Below are 20471 nucleotides of genomic sequence, written 5' to 3' on the forward strand. Positions count from 1 at the left end.
TAGACATGGATATTATTGCTTTTATTGAGATCCAGGAATGAATTCTTTAAACACACACACACACACACACACACACACACACACACACACACAGTACAATGTAACCTCTGTTATAGGGTTACATGACCCAGAAAATTTTAAATTGCTTCAAGTACATAAATGTAAATAAACTCTTATCTAAATCACTCAATTATCATTCAACAAGAAAAATGTATAAAAGCTAGAAAAGTATTTGAAAGAGTAGTCATAAAATCTTTGGTCTAAAACAAGCATGTCAAACTCAAAGGCTAACACGGGCCAAATAAATGAGGCATGCGGCCCGTGAGTTTGACATGCTTGGTCTAAAATTTCCACTCCTGAGAGCAGCACACCAACAGATAAGATACAGTTTTTGTTTTATATCTAGACCAAAGGAAAACCTGGGTTTACTCCTAAACTCTTAAATCATGTCTTACATATGTAACTATGGAAAAGTTGAGTATGTTTTTTTTTTAATGTTTTTATTGATTTTTAGAGAGAGAGGAAGGGAAGGAGATGGAGAGATAGAAACATCTATGAGAAACATCATTGATTGGCTGTCTCCTGCATACCCCCTACCCAGGATCAAGCCTGCAACCCAGGCATGTGCCCTGACTGGGAACCTCTTGGTTCATGGGTTGACGCTCAACCACTGAGCAACACCAGCCGGGCAAGTTGAGTATGTTTTGTTTTTTTTTTGTTCATACATAATACAATAATCTTAAACTACTTTTCAGTTATAACATGCAGTCATCACTCTACAATTTAAAAACTTAAATGAAAAATAGTTCAATGGAATTGAAGACAGTCCAGGGTAGCCAGTCTAATAAAACATTAAGGAACGGATTTATGTTCCCAAGAGTGTCTCTATCTACAGACACAGAAGCTGTTCTTAGTTTCCCATGGACATTCTGTTTGTGCATCTCAAATCACAAAGGGCGCTGACATACACACACCACAGTTTTTCCCTTTATGAGAGGTGTAACTATCCACACAGGCAAGACAAGGTTTCACATTTTAAATATGGTTTCCATTTGAAATCAAATTCCTTACAAAGAGAACATGACTTTAGCATTGGCAAAGGGAGTCCCCTAGGAAAAAATGTAAACAGATGGCTGAGAAAGATCACCCACATGCTGCACATAGATCTTGAGGAGGCATTTCTAAGAATGAAGTGGCACTTCCCAGCCTGGGCCACTTCCCACCAGGATCCTTATTTAACCCACAGAAAACAGCGTTTATACCTCCAGCCAAGAAGAACCTCAACAACTCTTTGCCCACTTCCCTCCCAGTAACCCAGACAATTTTCAACTCTCCCCAAGATTCCAAAAGAAGCTAAGTACCAACCGCTTGAGACAGATAATCCTCTAATAAATCAGTGTTCAGTGATCAGCCCTGAACTAACATCTTCCCATCGAAACGGGCTGTTAAGCCCCAGCTACGCATATTAAGCATTCAATTTAATGTATGACACACATCTGTTCCACTTTCTCAGCGAGCAGAAGTTTCAAGATAACTTAAATCCCAGACTTAATCAAGGAGAAAAAAATTCTTGGCAGTGTTTAAAACTGATTTTTAAAATATAATCCAAATGAGAGCGAGAGAGACCATTTTGCTGTAACTAATGAGATTACATAATACCTAAATCAAATCTGTAAAATTACCTGAGCAAAAGCACTGCCTCTTTCAACTGAGTCTATTTATCTTTCCTTTTGTTGCGCCAACCTTTACCAAAGACCTTTATCTAGAGCTGGCCCAAAGCGCCAAAATAAAAGCAAAAATAAATCTTCTGCAAACCCCGTAATTTAACCCCTCAGTGCCCAGAGGCCAGAAGAGAAAAACTCACAGATTTGTCCTTTACAAGGAGAGCACAGCACTGAATTCCCGCCATCAGCATCTTGTGGGGGTTCCAGGCCACAGAATCAGCTCTGTTATGTAAAACAAAGACAAGGACAAGGTGGGGGGCCCTCATTAGTTTCTACTGGAGGAAAGAATTCTACCATCAGCAGCACACACATTCACTACTCAGACCCAAGGTAGTGCTCAACAGGATTCCTTGTTTAAGTAGTCTAGGGAATTTGGAGTTTGGGTTTTTTCCCTTTGAATTAAGCAATTACTTTGTTTCTCTGTCTACTTTTAGAATGACACGTAAGTGAGCAAAATCCAAGGAGATTCCCATGCCTCGATCAAAGGCGCTGTGTGTGGGGAGCGACATTTACCTGTGGATGCCCTGCAGAAGCCAGCGGTGCTTCCTTGACATCAAAGCCGAGCCACCCCAAGAAGCCTGTTGAGAAAAGTGTGTAACCAAAAACAGTGTTATTTCGGTGTTATCTGTTTACCAGCCAACTGTCCCAGAAAACGCCAAGGGACAACCTCAACCTGCCTTGCTACTTGGTTTTAAGTCCATGTTAACCAATTTGTACTCCAAGAAAGATGGATTACTGCCCCTAACAAGGCAATCAGGGCCTCATCATGACCGAGGGCTCCCTATGGACCCTTAGGATGTACATTCACACATCTGATAAAGAAATTGTTATATTAACCTGTTGAGCTGTGTGGGATCCAAAAGGTTTAAAAGACACAGTCTATACCTTCTCGAATCTTAGAATCTAAAATAGACAATAACCTTACACCACCAAGATTCTGTCATACACAAGGTACCGATGCTGATAACGAGTCAGGGACTAAGGCCTGGCATTCTATTTAGTAAATGTGGCACGTGCTTAACAAGGTGGATAGAAGGGCATATAGGAATTCATAGCCAACTAACTTCAGCTAGGAGGAAATGGATCCTATTATTGAAAAATTAGATCTTTTCAGCCAAATAGCTTTCAGATATATTTGTAAGTCAAAAATGTGAGAGAAAGGAAAAACCTGGGATTTAAGGAAGTTATTCATTGAAAAGGAAAACATGAGCAAAGGAGCGGGGAACTAAGAATAAGGAGATGAAAGAAAATCCCATAGTCAGTAAGTCTAGAAAGGAGGGAGGAAGAATCAGTGTGAGGAATAAGAAAGTCAGTTTGGTTCCTGAAATTGAGCAAACTTCTAAGTTTCATTTGTAGGGCAGGGAAGGGCGACTGCAGTGAGGAAACGTGAGGGGACTGTCTTGGGCTATGTTGAATGCTCTCCAAGGCTATTTACACTGCACAACATTGCACTGAGAATGGAATTATTATCACTTCAAATTGTAATAGAAAAAACTAAGGCTCAGAGGTGGTAGGTAGACTGCCCAAGGTCTCACAGGTAATAAAAACCAGATCTGGGAGGCAGAGCTCGTTCTCTTTTCACAATAGCATCATAACTAGGGAAGGTGGCCAGTTTGTCACATGGTAGGGTGCAGCATGGATAACTGAGGGTGATGGAAGTATTATAGGCAGGAGGTGAGTTTAGGAACTGCCTAGGATGTAGACCATCCTATTTCAGGCTATAGGATTTAAAAAGATGATGAATACCCAGTATCATATGGAAAGAAGTGTGGAAAGGTTATGTGTATCATAGATGTGGAAGGTGACAGAAATGAGACGTCTCCATGATCCTCAGACTATCGCAAAAGCTGAGCCCATTGGTGAACAATAAGGCAAGGCTTTAAATCCCACTTATGAACAGCTCTCTCATTTAGGGCTAGAATGCAGTGACTGTGTCACCTAAGGTGCACAATTAAAGAAGGCACACACTCTCAGCTTTGGGTTCTTGCCTGGCCCTGAGAGTGAATCCCTTCTTAACTTGAGTCCTAGGAACCTTATTTGTGTCACCTTAATTCCAGCTCTGTTTGCATGGACTAGTGTCTCCAATAACCCCACAGGGTTCCCAAAGGTTTGTGAACTGAAGGTGGTATGCATGCAAATCCCAAAGATTCCCAGTTACAGTACCGATGACTTCGGGTTGTCTGTCAAGCCCCCTTCTTGATGCACTCTTCCCCATGGGCTTTCCTGATGGACCATGTCTGACTAAGGCTGAGATACAGGGGCAACTGCCTTCAGCATCTAAGAAAACTTTACCCTGTCCTACTAATTGAGGATCCCCAATTTAGATCTTGAGATCTTTACTTTCACAAACATTAAGATGACTTACCTATTATGTTGTCTCACTTCCATTACACACCCTAAACACTGAGTTGCCTACTTTTTTTCTCAATCCTTTTATCCCCAACTTCATTGAGAACCTACCAGGGACAATTATGAGAAGGATTAATAGTAAGACTCAGACACACCCATTTACCCTCTTAATCTTTCCACCTGCCTCCCCTATGACACTTGCTCTCCTTTGTGTCTCCTACACTACCTTCTGCCTCGTCTCCTTCCCCCAAAAGTAAACAATATTCTCCCAATCCTAGAGAGCTGGATTGAAGTTTTCAAGTCACATGCATTATTTCAAGGTGTGGTGCACTGGTTTACAGAGTGGTCAGGAGGGTAAGGAACAACTCATCCACAATTTATTCTTCAAAAAAAGCTGGAAGGAGAAAAACCACACCCCTAGTGTTATGCCCTACTTCTGTTTGCTTAATGTTGTAAATTCTAACTCCAAAACTTGCGAAAACAACAAACAAATCACCTACATGATGAAGGAGCTTGGTTTTCCATCTCAATAAGGACCATCATTTATTGAGCTATTACTATATGTTAGGCACCACAGTTAGCATTTTACTAGCATATTTTCTTTCATTGCTTAGGTAATAAGTGAACAGTAGGCCCAATCCTGAAAGGAAGGTGGGTGGAGGCAGGGGTAGAATTGAGACCCAGCAGCGTGTAACGCCCATGATGTTAAATGTAATGTTTACTACCCTGCTGGGACTTGGAATGAAGAGTGGGTGGGAGATTCAGGAAGCTTTGCTGGGGGTGTGAGGTTTTGCAGCAGCCACAGCCTCTGTTTCGGAGAAGAGTTGGGCCAGCCCTGACATCTGGCCTCCCACTCACAGGCAGAGGCTAGAATAATAATTTGCTCTCACGGAAGAATAGAACTGGAGGCAAAAAATGTCAACAAGAATAGGTTTTTATTATTCAGTTGTTAAAAAATGCATTGTAATTAACCAAATTTAAGACACTATCAAATGTGAGAGTTATCATTTTTTGTTACCACTGATAAAAAAAGAATGATATCAACGTATCAATTCCAGACGTGAAAAATGTAAAAAAAAAATATTTCTCAGAATTAATAAATTTTAGTATATATGTAGGGCAACTCTTTTTGTTTGTTTTGTTGTTGTTTTGAAAAACCCAGAAGAATATCAGAATTACATTTTTTTAAAAAAAGAAAGTAAATACCAGTTTTTAATAATTTAAAGTATCTTTAAAATACTCTTTAGAAAATTTCCAACAGGTCAAAGTAACTAAGGCAACTTTGTTAACCTTTTATCTTTAAAATGAATAAACTCTGCATGGTATAAAAAGGTAGAACAACTACATGCTTCTGTATGAAACTTTACCAACAGATTCAATGTCTGCAGTATTAAAGAACGCGTGAACACTGCCTCTATGTTTGAGCTAATTTCTATAATAGGTCAGACAAACTGTTGTCAAATTTAATCTAGTGCTACAGGCATTCATTACATGCAAAAGGAATAATTTGTGTGGCTTACATATTTCCTTTTAAGAAGTGTTTCCTTCCAAAATTCAACCTTTCATTTGTAGAAAACCTAGAGAGGTTTTTATTCATACTTACAAATCACAGTTCTCTCAAGCCCCATAAATCTCTTCATATCATTTCCAATTTAGAAACTGCTGTAGTTACTGTTTTATATAAACTATATAACCCATATTTGATGTTTTTTATGAGAGTAGAATTTTCAAGTATACATGCTAATGTATTTTTTCCCCTCCTTTCCACAGTTACAGAAGTACTTACTTCATATTATCTTTTAGGACATAATGTATTATTGTGCTTCTAAGTCTATAAAAATCAATAGGATGTAAGTTGAAATGTAAACAGATACAAGTATTACAATTCCACTTAAAGAAGTCACAAATAACCTACCTGAAATATTGCCATTGGCATGCTAATAGAGCCTATAACTCTAGTGGGATTATGTTACCGCTGCCTTTACCATACATTAGCATGCATCTAATGAAAGCCTTGAGTTGCTGAAAAATCTCTCCCCATCATATCATAGATGCTTTACTTTGAAAGCATAAAACCATCCAAACTATAAAATTCTGTGTAGGTATAGCCTCTCAATACTCAGCTACCTTCCTTTCAGCAAGTCAAAAATATTGTTCTTTCTTTTTTTCTGATAAGGAGGCTATGAGCCACTCATTTACCAGAGAAAAACTCCCTAAAGTTTCATCAGCATGTTCAAGTCCCTTCTATTGGGATGAATCAAAGTAAATAACGCCCGATTTCTCTCTCTCTCTCTCTCTCTCTCTCTCTCTCTCTCTCTCTCACACACACACACACACACACACACAAAAGAAAACACTCAACAAGCATTTATAGTTGCCTGAATTCAACCTTTTAACTTTAGATAAGTATAATTTTAAGAATGACCTTTAATTAAGGAAAAAATGATTATAACTCCAAGACTTACAAACTTAATTAGAAGAAAAGGCCAATCCTTTAAGTGAAAAAGTTATGAAAAATGTAAAGTTATCCCAGGCCCTCTCAAATAATTATCTATAACAGATCTAGATAAAACCTGCTTTAATTAGAGCATGAAATTACGTGGTGCAGCTTGTTACATTTTCTGGTTGATTGGTATCATATAATTTTAAAGCTAGAAGATTCTTTACAGACTACACCAGCCATTTCCCTCTTTACAAATGAAGACGCCAAAGCCCAGAGCGCTGAGTTCACAGTGACAACAGAGGCCAATTCAAATCCGAAGTCTCTTGACTGGATAGTGCTGAGTGTGTCCCTTCACCATGCTGCCTCAATGACAGTAGATTCAAAGGACCCAAGAAACGGGTTCATGGGAGAAGAGGAAATAAAGTGGGATCCAGACAACCGAAACAAATTTCACATCAAGTCTTAGCCTATCCTTCTTTATACCTTAGGAAAAAAGACCTATCTATTTCCTCCAATTAGAAATGTAAATAAAAGTAGTTGGGGACCTCACATCTAGTTTCTGAGAAAACGAAAGATTTCCCACCAAAGCTGCAAAAAGACTAGAAAGCTAAGCAGATGTGTACATACAGATGAACTTACATCCACGTGAAGCCAGAGGCCATGCCTCTCGCAGACATCAGCTATTCCATCCAGCGGATCAAAGGCGCCCAACACCGTTGTACCCGAGGTGGCGCAGACAAGAAACGGTGCTGCTCCCTGTGAAAAGGACCCACACATGAGAACTGTCACCATCACCTCTAAGTTTATCCTGCAATAGGTTGGTACATTACAAAGGTTCTAATATATCCAGAAACGTATTTGGTTCTTGGAGATGATCACCGATTCAGTGACTGTTTCTAAGCTTTTTCACTATATAGTTTTTATTATAAATAGATTAAAGAAACAGAAAATGCTACAATAGTAGTCCTTTGTCCTAACTCAGTATTTTTAGTTTCCTTTTCTTTTTATAGCCTTTTCTGTTCATCTCTTTCCTAGATAGAAAGTAAATAACCTCATCCCCATTGGCACACTGGCATTATATAAGATTCCTCACTCCTTGGGGAGATTCACTGGGCCTCCAGAATGCCAATGTTGTTACCCTTCTCCAAAATAAAAAGGACCGTTTGGAAGACGAACAGTCAGCTCCAGGGACAGAGCCCGCAGGCCCGTGGGCTTGTCTCCTTATGAAGTATGAGCAGTTACAAAACAGAGAGTGTGCTCAGGTACAAACTTGGCAAGGTAACCTCACTGGGATCCACTCTCCAAAACAGGTATGCCACAGAGAAGTCTGTTAGAATGTGCTAGAAGGAGAAGCCTACTATTCTAGCAACTGAGGAGTAAGTGACAAAAACATTTATTGCCCATTGAGTTCATTCTTACCTCCGTTTTGGATGGAATTATTTTTTTCCTTAGTTTTATTTTCAAGTGCAGGTAGTTCTTATAAAATAAGTTTACGACCCATTTTATTGTTGGGGGTTCTGAACCAGACTCACTCCAATCTAGCTGACCATTGACAGGAATATCATTTCTCAATGGAAAGGAGGGCAGAGCAAGGGCACTTAGTCCACATCTCAAAACTGAGATGCATAAGATCAAAGTGACGGTACACAATGAACCCATTTGCGGTTTAGGCAGAAGGTTGTGACACTTGTAACCTAGTCCATCACCCAAACTTCTCAGAGTGGGACCAGGAGGTGACAGAGTCCCTGGGGACCATGGGCTTTGAGAATTCCTCCCTGCACTCATCTACCAACAGATCATACCTTTATCATGGCAGAGACCTCAAGGAAATGGGACCAGGTTTATATCAATCATTAAAAGCAATAGAAAAAGTAATTTACTAAAACCATTTATGGTGTCTTTAATGGTTGAGCTTTGCCTCATAAACTATATGACATCCTGGCAGTGGTGAGAAAACACCTGTGCAAGCTATCATAGCGTTTTAATGACTTTTTCTCACCTTTTTAATAATCTAGCTATAAATATCAGTCCCTGAAATTAAACTTTTGCCATCTGGATTTAACCTTCCAGATTTTCCCTTTCACACATCTCATGCGATTAATAAGAAAATTCAGTGGAAACAGAATTGACGGTGTGCTGACCATATCCTGTTTTCTCTAGGAAATTTTGTCATTTCAAAAGTTATATGCAAAAATACTCCCAAATATTCAGTGGTTACACTATTTTATCTCTTCATAAGCACTTCAGAGCCTCGGATGCCTCTGTGGTTTTCAGCATCAAGTAAAGGTCACTGCTCAACAGATTTGTAATGGATTGTGGCTGGCCAGGGAATTGAAGCCCAGCAGAAAAGAAGTGGATGCACAATTTCCTACATCTCAAACAATCCGAGTTAAAAGCTTAAAACAGAACAACTAGGTCTGAAGCTATTGAGAAAAATAACCTAGTCATCGGGTATTATTATCTCAGAACGGATGGGAAGTTTGTCCTTGGTGGATCCAGGCCCCAGTTTTAGCTGACTTGAAGGAAAACAGAGGAGACATACTGACTCTCACCCCATTACTCTACTTTAAAATGTGCCGAAAGCAATTTTTACTTTTGAGAAACTTCTCTTTTCAGGTTCTCACCTTAAGATTAGGTCAGTTTCATGCACTTTAATTGTTAAAGCAAAGCAAAATTTACACAGTGAAAATAATAATGATTGTAGTGGGATAAAACCCACCGAATATACTAGAAAATGAGTTCTTAATGATACTTAATGATTTGACTATCTTAGGGGATGCTAGGCAACTAACTCACTATTCTGAAAATTAGCAAATAATGGGAAAGAAGAAAACGTGGATCCTGCCTTATCTGTGAAAACTGTTTCCTTAGGGAAACCAAATAGGGATGAAGGAACATTTTTCCTTATATTAGTGTGCCTGCCAATAAATGGAGGAGGAACAAGAGAATAAATTAGAACATCAGCTACTGAAACAATGGGTCTAGACAAGGATGATCAATGGCAGGAAATCCATGAGGTGAGAGGCAGATACAGAGCTCTCTAACAGGTGGGCTGACAATACCGGAACCCACCAATCAATGTTACTACAGAAAGAGACAAGAGATGCCTCCTCATGGAAGGACAAAATTTACCCATGAATAATTCCCAGCAACATTTCTAATCTGAATCTCACTGAGTCTCAAGATCTAACTGTCAAATTACAAGAAATATAGAGAACAGATGGGTGGTGCCGAGGAGGGGAGTACTTAGTCTCAAATGTGTGATGCAGTCTACAAAATTCATAATGTGGAAAACTACCACACCAAGAGATGTAGTTTTTTCAACAGATAAATTGTAAGAGTAAAAAAAAAAAAGGAGGACGGGGATCTAGAAGAGATTTATATGATGAATCAATCAAATGCAACACATAGGCCTTTTATGAATCCTTATTGAAACAAACCATCTATTTTTAAAAGGGAATGGGAGAAATTTTAAGATAGAGTGGATATTTGATGATATTAAGAAATTATTCCTTATAATGGTATTACTTTTTTATTTAAAAAATATATGTATATTATTGATTTCAGAGAGGAAGGAATAGGGAGCAAGAGATAGAAACATCAATGATGAGAGAGAATCATTGATTGGCTGCCTCCTGCACATCCCCCACTGGGGATCGAGCCCGCAACCTGGGCATGTGCCTTTGACCAGAATTGAACTCAGGACCCTTCAGTCCGCAGACCAATGCTCTCTACCCACTGAGCCAAACCAGCCAGGGCTGGTATTACTTTTTTTTTTTTTTTAAGAGAGGACATATCTCTTATAGATATACTGAAAGGTTTATAAAGTAAATGATATGATGTGTGGGATTTGCTTCAAACTAATTGCATGTGATGGGAGGGAACTGGGTATAGATAACACAAAATGGAGCATGAGCTAATGATTGTTGAAAATGAATGATAAGCATATGCATGCTCATTATATTAGTTTTGTATTTATGTATTTGAAATTTTTCATAATAAAAAGTTCAAAATTCAAAGAAGTAAAAGTTCAAATTTCAAGGAAGAAAGGAAAGGGAGGAGTGGAGGAGTCAGGGAAGGAGGGAGGGAGTCAGGGAAGGAGGGGGGGAGGGGAGGAAGAAGGAAAAAGAGAGAGGGGGGGGGAAGAATGAATGAATGAATCATATAAACCATACAAAATGCACAATCAATATTCCCCACCAATAAGCATTAATGACATTATGAAAGTTCACTTTGATAGCAACTTATGTAGAAAAAGATAAAACTAGGATTTGATGGCTATAGTTCACAGATGAACAAGGTGGTTGTAATCTAGAATTTTACCCAAGAGGCAAAGAAATCTAATCATCTCTACCACCAGACAACTTCAAGTCCACCTGCCATTGGAATGTTTAAAAAAATAAAGACAAATGTAGATCTAAGGACATACCCTAAGCCAGTGGTCGGCAAACTCATTAGTCAACAGAGCCAAATATCAACAGTACAATGATTGAAATTTCTTTTGAGAGCCAAATTTTTTAAACTTAAACTATATAGGTAGGTTCATTGTTATTAACTTAATTAGGGTACTCCTAAGCTGGCCTTTGCTAAAAACGTCCTCAATCTGATTGAGGTACACTCAAGGGGCCAAAAAGCCGCGTGTGGCTCGTGAGCCGCGGTTTGCCAACCACTGCCCTAAGCCAATACATATACAGAAAAGGCAAAAATTTTAAGTACAGAATTTTAAGCCAAATATAATAATCTAGCATGCTCTGGATAATGTGGGGTTTTTTAATAAAAAAAAATTAAAATATAAAGAGTAAAATAACTGAAATATAATATCAAAATTAAAAAAATTAAAAATAAGAAAACCCATTTTTTCTTAGAGTGTGAAATCCTATGAGGGAGAAATACATTCCAGATCAGAAGCTGGGCTTTTCATTATTCAGCAGTCACACCTACTTCGTTGCTACCTACTGGAAAGTTATAGAACAGTCTGAAGCTCCTTTCGCAATGAGGACTCTGCTGGGATTGGGAGGGAAGCAGTGAAAAAGCAGGTGCACCTAAGCCAACAGGTCCAAGAAGCAAGATGGCTGGCACCAAGACAGCGACATACCTCAAAAGCAGGTGTCAAGGCCAGCCCTAGCTAGAGTATCGCAGATGAGCATGGTCATGCCTTGCTTTCTCCAGTGATAGACATGTCAACTTTAATACATGCTGGCAGCTGAGAGAGAATATTCTTCCAGAGCTGCAATATCAGACCCAGACTCAATACAGGATGGTGGTTATGAATGGACTTGGGGTGGAAGCAATCTGGGAGGATAGGTTGATCAGGAAGTCAGGAATCATTCTGAATGCAACAGAGACCATTGGTTTGGGCTGCAGAATTCTCAGAGTCAGGAGTTTTATAGGAGAGTGGTTGTGGGGCCCTGCTGGAGAGTCTGGGTTCACTATTTTTTAATGGTAATCTTTACCCAGAGGATGTTTTTTCCATTGATTTTTAAAGGGAGTATAAGGGAAGGAGGGGAAAAAGAGGGAGGAAATGAGGAAGGGAGGAAGGGGGGGGGGGAGAGAGAGAAAAACACTGATGTGAGAGAGATATATCCATTGATTGCCCTCCCGCACCATCTGGGGCCAGAGGTTGAATCTGCAATCCAGGTACGTTCTCTTGACCAGGAATCGAACTTGTGACCCTTCAGTGTGCAGGCCAATGCTCTAACCCAGTGGTCGGCAAACCGCGGCTCGCGAGCCACATGCAGCTCTTTGGCCCCTTGAGTGTGGCTCTTCCACAAAATACCACGGCCTGGGCGAGTCTATTTTGAAGAAGTGGCGTTAGAAGAAGTTTAAGTTTAAAAAATTTGGCTCTCAAAAGAAATTTCAATCGTCGTACTGTTGCTATTTGGCTCTGTTGACTAATGAGTGTGCCGACCACTGCTCTAACCATATAGCTTCATCAGCCAGGGTGGGGTCCACCTTTTAAGGATAATTCTAGTCAAGAATCCTGAATACGATGATGTCAGTGTTTTAACAGGTGCTGGCCACCTGGGATGAGAACATCCAAGAAACTGCACAGAACACAAGCCAAGCACCTGGAAATGGAGCACCTGTAAGTAAGTTACTGCATTTTAATTCTCCCATGCTCCCGCCTCTGTCCCCCCGCCCCACACCCCCAGAAATGGGTCTGGCTGCTTATATTCCCTCCTTGCAATCTTGCCCTCACACCCAGATACATGCATACCTTTTCTTTCCCTCTTTCTTTGTCCCCTCTCACCTGTTTTCTGGCTTCCCAGATTTGCTTCTCCAGTTCCTCCGGTATCATTTTACCTCTAAGAGACACACATTTGAGACGTCCAGTTATGTTTAGCAGTGAACACACATCGGTATAGCTTTTTTAAAAGTAGGAATTTCCCCCTCCACCCACCAGGTTCCCGGATCCTGTCCCCATTACCTTCCATCTGTTTCCACGAAGCAGATGTTCTCTGTACCAATCCCAAGAAAGGAGGCTGCCTTCTTCATGGAATAATGACACTGGATTAAAGGGGTAAAGGGAAGAAAGAGACATGAGTTCGTAGCATGAAAAAACTACTGCTTATTATCTACATGGGTGTAAGTTATATGGCTGAGCACAATCTTTAAAACATTACTGCATAAAAGAAAAAGAAAGTAGTAATTTAATTGAGCCCCTAAGTGCAGTGATGGAGAACATGTTGAAGTCAGAGAAAACAGAATTTAATTACAAGTTTTCCCAGTTACAGCAGTGGAAACTTAAGCAAATAATATACACTCCCTAAGCCTCAATTTGCAAATCTGTAAAATGGGCATGTCAATGCCTACTCCATCTTTGTCATAGAATTCAATGGGTTAATACAGCGGTCGGCAAACTGCGGCTCGCGAGCCACATGCGGCTCGTTGGCCCCTTGAGTGTGGCTCTTCCACAAAATACCACAGCCTGGGCGAGTCTATTTTGAAGAAGTGGCGTTAGAAGAAGTTTAAGTTTAAAAACTTTGGCTCTCCAAAGAAATTTCAATCGTACTGTTGATATTTGGCTCTGTTGACGAATGAGTTTGCCGACCACTGGGTTAATATATACAAAGGGATTAGCACAGAGCCTGGCATATGGAACAAACTTGGTGGCTGGAGGCTTTTTTCCAGAACACTGAGAGAAGTTTCTCTTGATGCTCCTAAGACTCAATGGCAAGAGAATCTAGTCCACTGCTAACTCAAAACCCCCGAAGGAGTGAGCAAGACTCCGTCTCAGAAGTTATAATCCCACATCACAGAAGAGTTTCATGATTTTCAACAGCAAACAATGGGTCATACATACTGATTGGACACGTGACCAGTCTGGTTTAATATTCAATGGAAGGCTGAAGCTAGACATACCAGAATGTGGCTAAAATCATAACAAAATTAGTAATAGTTTATAGACAGATTACTTTATGCAGCCCTGGCATGAATGAGTCTAATGGCTGTGGAATTAGGTCTCATCTATTTCTTATTGGAAACAGTAGAATATGCTTTAGATTATTGCACCTTTTCCGCCCACTACATGAAGCCCATAGATAATTAGCATTCAAACATCGGAGATGTCAGTCTTCATACATTAGTGTGGACAGGTGGTCAATTAATTCTTTTTCATGCCAGAAAAATGAAGGTGCTAAGGGACATTACTGTACCCCCAAAACCTTAGTCATTTAATTTGTAGGTATGAATACAAATTAAGAGTAGTCATGCCTTCACACTTATCTCGATATATTCCCTCAAATGTGGTAATTTTTTTTTCTTCTTTTGTCAAGAGAGTTTTATTGGAAGCTCTTTAAAAAAAAAAAACTCTGTAAAAATAAATGCAGAGGCAACACCATGAGGAAAAATGAAACCACCCTAAATAATTAATTTCTAAATGTCAAACAGAACCTGTCCAAAATGCCTGTAGGTTGCATTCATTTCAGGTGGTTACAAGAACATATGCATATTGAGGAGCCATGACTTATGTGAAAAGGTAATTAATTCTCTACTTGTTATATCAGCCCGCCATTGCAAAGGTGACAAAGGGAAGGCCAATTATTTCTTACAAGAGATTCGGGCTCTGGCAACCAAACAGCTATTGATTTCATAGTGATATCTGCCAAATAAGGAAAACCACATTGTTTTGCCCTTAGAAATAGCAAGATATCCCCAACTAATAGATCTGCTAAATAAAACACTGGTTATCAGAATAAGAATAGCCTCAGCGAAGCTATCTTTGGGTACCTCAGGGCTAATTATAGTCTGATGTCAATCTCAAACGCAGAGGGGCAGATTAAACACCGTCTGCAAAACTGAAGTCTGAGCATCTGAAAACATCAGAGGGAGAAAAGAAAGAGGGCGATGCTTCAGACATGCTGAGCACTTTCAAGGAAAGGAAAACCTCGAAGGCTGAGCTCAGAAGTAAGAGCTGCATTTAGAAACAAGCGGTGGCCGCTCCCATCACTGGCAGGAGAGCAGTCGGCTGTTCTAAGACCCAATCCCCCTAGGTTTCATTCCTCTACAGGAGAAGCAAAAAGCTCAGCGGGTGTTCACTCCTGTAAAGTTAAAACAGCCAGTGCCTCCATGAAAGACAGATTGCACTGAAGTTTTCCTTTCTGGTTCCAGCAAGGACTTTTTTCTGTGACCTTGGATTTCTCAGTGAACCACTGCTTCCCCCTCCAGATGGTGTTCTGGATGCTTGGACGCCTTCTAGTGCTGCCTAGTTTGATGCTCAAACTGGCTCCCGGTGGCGGGGAGAGCAAGGTCCGTGAATGCTATAGGCTAGGGAAGAAAGAAAAGTAGGATGTCTCCGAGAGCACACACTGGTTCAGTGCCCAAAGCAGCAGAGCCGGAGGCCAGGTGGACTGATCTGCGCTCTGCACGGCACCCTCAGAGCACCTGCTTGCCTGTGGAGAACACTTGCAATCACATCCAACCCCAGGTGAAGACTAGGAGGCAGGGCCAGGGATAGGGAGAGTGAATGAGGCCCCCGGGTGCAACATCTAAGGCAGCATGACCTGAGACATGCACCCTAGCGTCTCCCTCGCCTCACCCCAGCCTCCTTCCTGCTAGAGAGGAACTAGCACAATTGACAGCTGACCTGGAAGCAATGAGTTTCTTTTCTCCCCTCAGTCTTTAGTGGCAAAGGAGCGCTACTTTATGCTGATTCCCCAAATGATTTGAATGACAAACCTAAGATTTCTATAAATTCAAGGAATACATAGTTAACTGCTAATCAAGCCACACATTTATTACTTTTGTTATTTTCCCCCTAAAGTCCCCTTCTCTCTGGTGCCTATTTAGCCTGGAGAGGCCACCTTGGATATGCTAACAGTCTACGGGTCTCTGTCATGACCTTCCAGTTTTCCACCAACAGCTGAATCACAGTCAGAACCAGAAGTTTGCAAAAAAGCCTCCAGTGGTGGGTACATATATTCTGCATATGATGGGCCAAGGCAAGAGATGCAGTAATTACCCTGGGTAATCTCAGGCATCATAAAAACTGGGAAAGTCAGGCCACCTAACAAGCAATACCGGAAAATAACCACGGGCATAAGCCAACACCCAAAAGAAAACAAAGGAGCCCTATCAGGTTTGGCTCAGTGGATAGAGCATTGGCCTGAGGACTGAAGGGTCCCAGGTTCGATTCTGGTCAAGGGCATATGCCCCAGTTGCAGGCTCGGAGGCAGCTGATCAATGATTCTCTCATCATTGAGGTTTCTCTCTCTCTCTGAAATCAATAAAAATATGTGTTTTTAAAAAAGACAAAAGAAAATAGGGGAAGATAGCAAAAAGATTAACGTTGGGTTTAAGATCAATTAGGAAACATGGCCTTCTTTAATTCTTTGTTTTTAACTAAATGATGAACTGATTTGTTGTAATAAATGGCGAAGGTGGTCATAAAATACGAATTAGGATAATGCAAACGCTATGAACTGAGTCTCTTTGGCAGAACAGGGAAAGGAACAAGCTACAGAGTGGAGTCTGGATGGATGGGGTGAGAATATATAGTCAGGGCTATACTGTGTTTGAAGTTATGGCATTTCTCTGTGGAATTCCCATTGTTAGATCAAAATCCACGTGTGTAATCCCCAGCCCCCAGTGTGATGGTATTGGTTAAGATCGGGTGAGATTAATGTCCGTATAAGAAGAGGAAGACAGAGAGATCTTACAATCTGTCCACACACCTGGGCAGAGGGAAGCCATGTGAGCCCACAGGGGTCTACAAGCCAGGAAGTGGGCCCTCACCACACACAGAATCTATCAGCACCTTGCTCTTGGACTTCCCGGCCTCTAGAACTGTGAGAGGTAAATGTCTGCTCTTTAAGTGACCCTGTCCCTGAGGTTTTGTTACAGCAGCCTGAGTAACTATACCTGTGTTGCTGATCTTTCCTAGGCATAATCTTTATTCTAGGCTTTTATAGAATTTCTTCCCCCTTTCTGGAGCAATTATTCCAGAAAAGAACTCTAACCAGTTTTAAACCACATGAAGAAGGAAAAAGGCAAAAGGCAAAGCACTGTGCTGGTGGCAGAGGCCCTATTTAATGAGTTTTCCCAGGCACGGAAATAGAGACTCCCGTGCAGGAGAGACTTTGATTCCTGATATACTAGGGTTCCTCAAACTGAGATACCAAGCGTTGGAACCCAGAGAGGAAAATTCTACTCCATAATAATCCCAAACAACCAAGTATTTTCCCCAGATGCCCACATCCCCAAATATCCTTCTCTTGCTATAGAAACAATGTCTCATGAAGAAGGGCCTTGGGGTGGCTGAGTAAAGAATCTCAGAGTAAGTGATTCCTCCCCGGTACCTCCCAACACCCATGTCCACTTCACACTTAGAGCTGAACTAACCAGAGCAAAGGGCAGACAGGACAGGAGGAAAATGTGGGGGGTGGCCAGGTTTCCTTCCACTGTGGACCTCTTTGTACAGTCTGTCCTTGGCGATAATAAAGTCGCTCTTGCTCTTGAAGGAAAAGAACAGATACAGGAAAGCCCAGCTGGAAATAACAGGGAATTTTCAGATTCTGCCAGCCTCGTGTGTTGCAAGGAGACCTAGGGTAATTGCAAAAGGTACAGAAGCTACACTCTCCTGCCAGGGACGTGAGGAAAAAGCAGCTGTGGGTGGGCAGAGGCACCAGTGGAATCACACAAAAACAGAAAAGAAAAATAATAGGGTCTTCCAGATAAGACGGCACGTAAGCTATGCCATCTATTCTAACCACATAATTAGAGTTGGATCGTTCTCTTCCCACTAATAATAAGAGCAAACATTTTTTTCCATCTTTTATGTGCCAAATGCTACTTTTCATGCATTAACTCATTCAATCTTTGCAACAACCCACTAACCGGTGACCATTAAGCTCATGTGGCTGTTGGGTTGCTTTAATGGCCCAAATTGTTTACTGCACCTGTGTCTATGCCCTTTCCCAGATGGTTTTGCAGCAAAAATCCTTAAGAGGTAGACTATCTCCTCACTTCTTGTATCTGGGTTCCTAGACATGACTTAGTTTGCCAAGAAAATGAGGGAGACATGGCAAGGTGTCAGTTCTGAGGCTAGAACTCAAGAATCCCGGAACGCTTCCATGCAGTTGTGTTCCTGGTACCACTGCCACAAGAACACACCTGGACCAGCCTGCTGGAGGGTGAGAGACAATGAAGCCAAGAGGACTCACTGGAGTTATCCCAGCCTAATTGCTCCTAGATCGGTCATTGGCCAGCCAACCCCCAGACAGGTAAGGGAGCCCAGCAAGGGTAGCTGAACTACCCAGCTATCCCAAGACTTGTAAATAATAACGTGTATACTTCTATGCCACTGGGTTTGGGGATCATTTGGTTAGATACAAGAGCTAACTGATATGCTCATTTTTGCAAATTTGGAAACTAAGGCACAGAGTAGTTAATCAACTTACCCACGGTCACTCAGATAGTAGTAGTAGAGACAAGATATGAACCCAGCAGCCTATGTAACTATACCTGTTCTGCCAGCCTCGTGTGTTGCAAGGAGACCTAGGGCAATTGCAAAAGGTACAGAAGCTACACTCTCCTGCCAGGGGCGTGAGGAAAAAGCTGTGGATGGGCAGAGGCACCAGTGGAATCACACAAAAACAGAAAAGAAAAATAATAGGGTTCATATCTTGTCTAGTTCAAAGCCAATGCACCTATCCACCATCAGAGCCCCTACTTAAGTGGAAAGTAAAATGAGATAGGGGATTGTGGCAACATGCAGGTGTGTGTGTGTGTGTGTGTGTGTGTGTGTGTGTGAGCAAAAGAGAGAGAGAGACAGAGCGAGGTTCATTTTTACTCAATATATCCCTTTCTTCTTGAAAAGTCCTTGTGTTAGTCATTCAAAGCAATCAATTTTAAAAAGAAATAGGAATAGATGACATAGCTGAGATCAGTATCAACCATCTAACTTCTAATAAATGAGCTACTCAAAGAAGAGATTCACAGAGATAGAATGTTCAAATGAAATGTTCTCTTTTTCTAAAGAAAATATTACAGACTATAAATTTTAAGTAAAGGTGATGTACAAAATTGGGTGGCCAATATCAAACCCATCAGAATTTCTTTTGGAATGAAATACGATGTTACACTTAGGCATATTAGTTACACAGAGAGGATAAAAGTGCATCAGGAATCCGTAGACAAACAAGTTCTCTTAAATAATGCATTCTCAGAAAATCTATATCTGATACCCAAAATAATTTTTTACCTCTGCAGATGTGAAAAGGATTAATCTTGGCAACCCAGACAGCCCCTTTTCCTTGATATCAGGACAATATTTGTATCGAGCTAAATTCATGGCATACATATTGGACACTGAGCCACCTGCAAAAACAAAATTGCAATGGCAGATTTATAGCATGAAGTTATAGCTCCCTAAGTGCTGACTTCAGTGGAAAGCAAAAATGGCTGTGGCTGCTCTGGTCTAATGACAAATCACTGGGAAAGTCATTTAAACACCACCCCACCCACTCCATTACTCTTACACACTTCCTAGTCTCTAATTCCTGCAGTTTCCGATCTCAGCAAAGTGAGAAGTTTTGGTCTATTCTCTCATTCCGGAATTTTTCCAAACTAAAGGTTTCAATCTATGAGTTCTGTATCTAACTCTCTGTAGTTAATAATATTCTTTCTGTCTGTCATCAGATCAATAAAATGACAATACATGCCCATCTCAGCTTCCAAACAAACAAAAAAAGGATTGTAGGATAAATAAAATGTGACTTAAGAACCTTCTCAGGTAAAATTGATTTAAAAACCTAATTATCTTATGATAGCCTTTCCAACATTTGTGTTAGATATAAATCCTAAATTGTAGATATCTAATTTGTTTAGCATTTATGTCATTTATTTTTATGTAAAACTAGAGGCCCGATGCATGAAATTCATACAAGAGTCCTTCCCCCAGCTGCCGGCACCAGCTTCTCTCTGGCACCCGGACCTGGACTTCCCTCGCAGTCCCAGCTTTGTCCGGAAGGTCATCCGGAAGGATGTCTGGTCTATTTAGCATGTTACACTTTTATTATTATGGTTATTATTGCTCTGGAGAAAGGCACAAGCTAGGGTCTCCCTAAGTGGCATTATTAATATCCCACTTTTTGTGATGTGTGAATCTGCAAGGAATTATTCTTCATATACTATATTAATCTATTTTTAGATGCTTCTAATGGAAGGGAGATGGCAATAACTAATTGTACTTACCTGGGTTAAATATTCCATCTCCTTCTTTCCAGCCAATAAATTCAATCATTTTCTTCAGAACCTCTTCTTCCACTAACAGAAACACTGGGGACACCTCATATGTATAACTAGATAGATATAAAAAATACTTCACTTCTATGACTAGAGTCAAACCATCCCTTTGATGTCCCAAGCAATGCACAGAGTTTTATTAAACCAAGTAGCTGTTGAAGTGTAGATAGATTCTTTGGAAATTTATTCATTGGATATAGAGAAGTATGCAG

The 20471-nt window shown here is 40.6% G+C and overlaps 1 protein-coding gene across 1 annotated transcript in view; it reads right to left on the minus strand.

The window, feature by feature from the left end:
- The window catches only part of GADL1 (glutamate decarboxylase like 1), a gene marked incomplete at both ends in the record, with an annotated part of 148128 nt that overhangs the window by 90126 nt on the left and 37531 nt on the right, over positions 1 to 20471 (minus strand). Inside the window, 7 exons of the mRNA XM_080675538.1 lie at positions 1865 to 1946; positions 2238 to 2302; positions 7156 to 7272; positions 12767 to 12821; positions 12944 to 13023; positions 19217 to 19332; positions 20209 to 20315. Of these exons, the coding sequence (XP_080531664.1) occupies positions 1865 to 1946; positions 2238 to 2302; positions 7156 to 7272; positions 12767 to 12821; positions 12944 to 13023; positions 19217 to 19332; positions 20209 to 20315 (622 nt within the window). The remainder of the gene's footprint in view (positions 1 to 1864; positions 1947 to 2237; positions 2303 to 7155; positions 7273 to 12766; positions 12822 to 12943; positions 13024 to 19216; positions 19333 to 20208; positions 20316 to 20471) is intronic.

This window comes from Plecotus auritus (assembly GCF_963455305.1).
Source record: "Plecotus auritus genome assembly, chromosome: 6".
NCBI lineage: Eukaryota > Metazoa > Chordata > Mammalia > Chiroptera > Vespertilionidae > Plecotus > Plecotus auritus.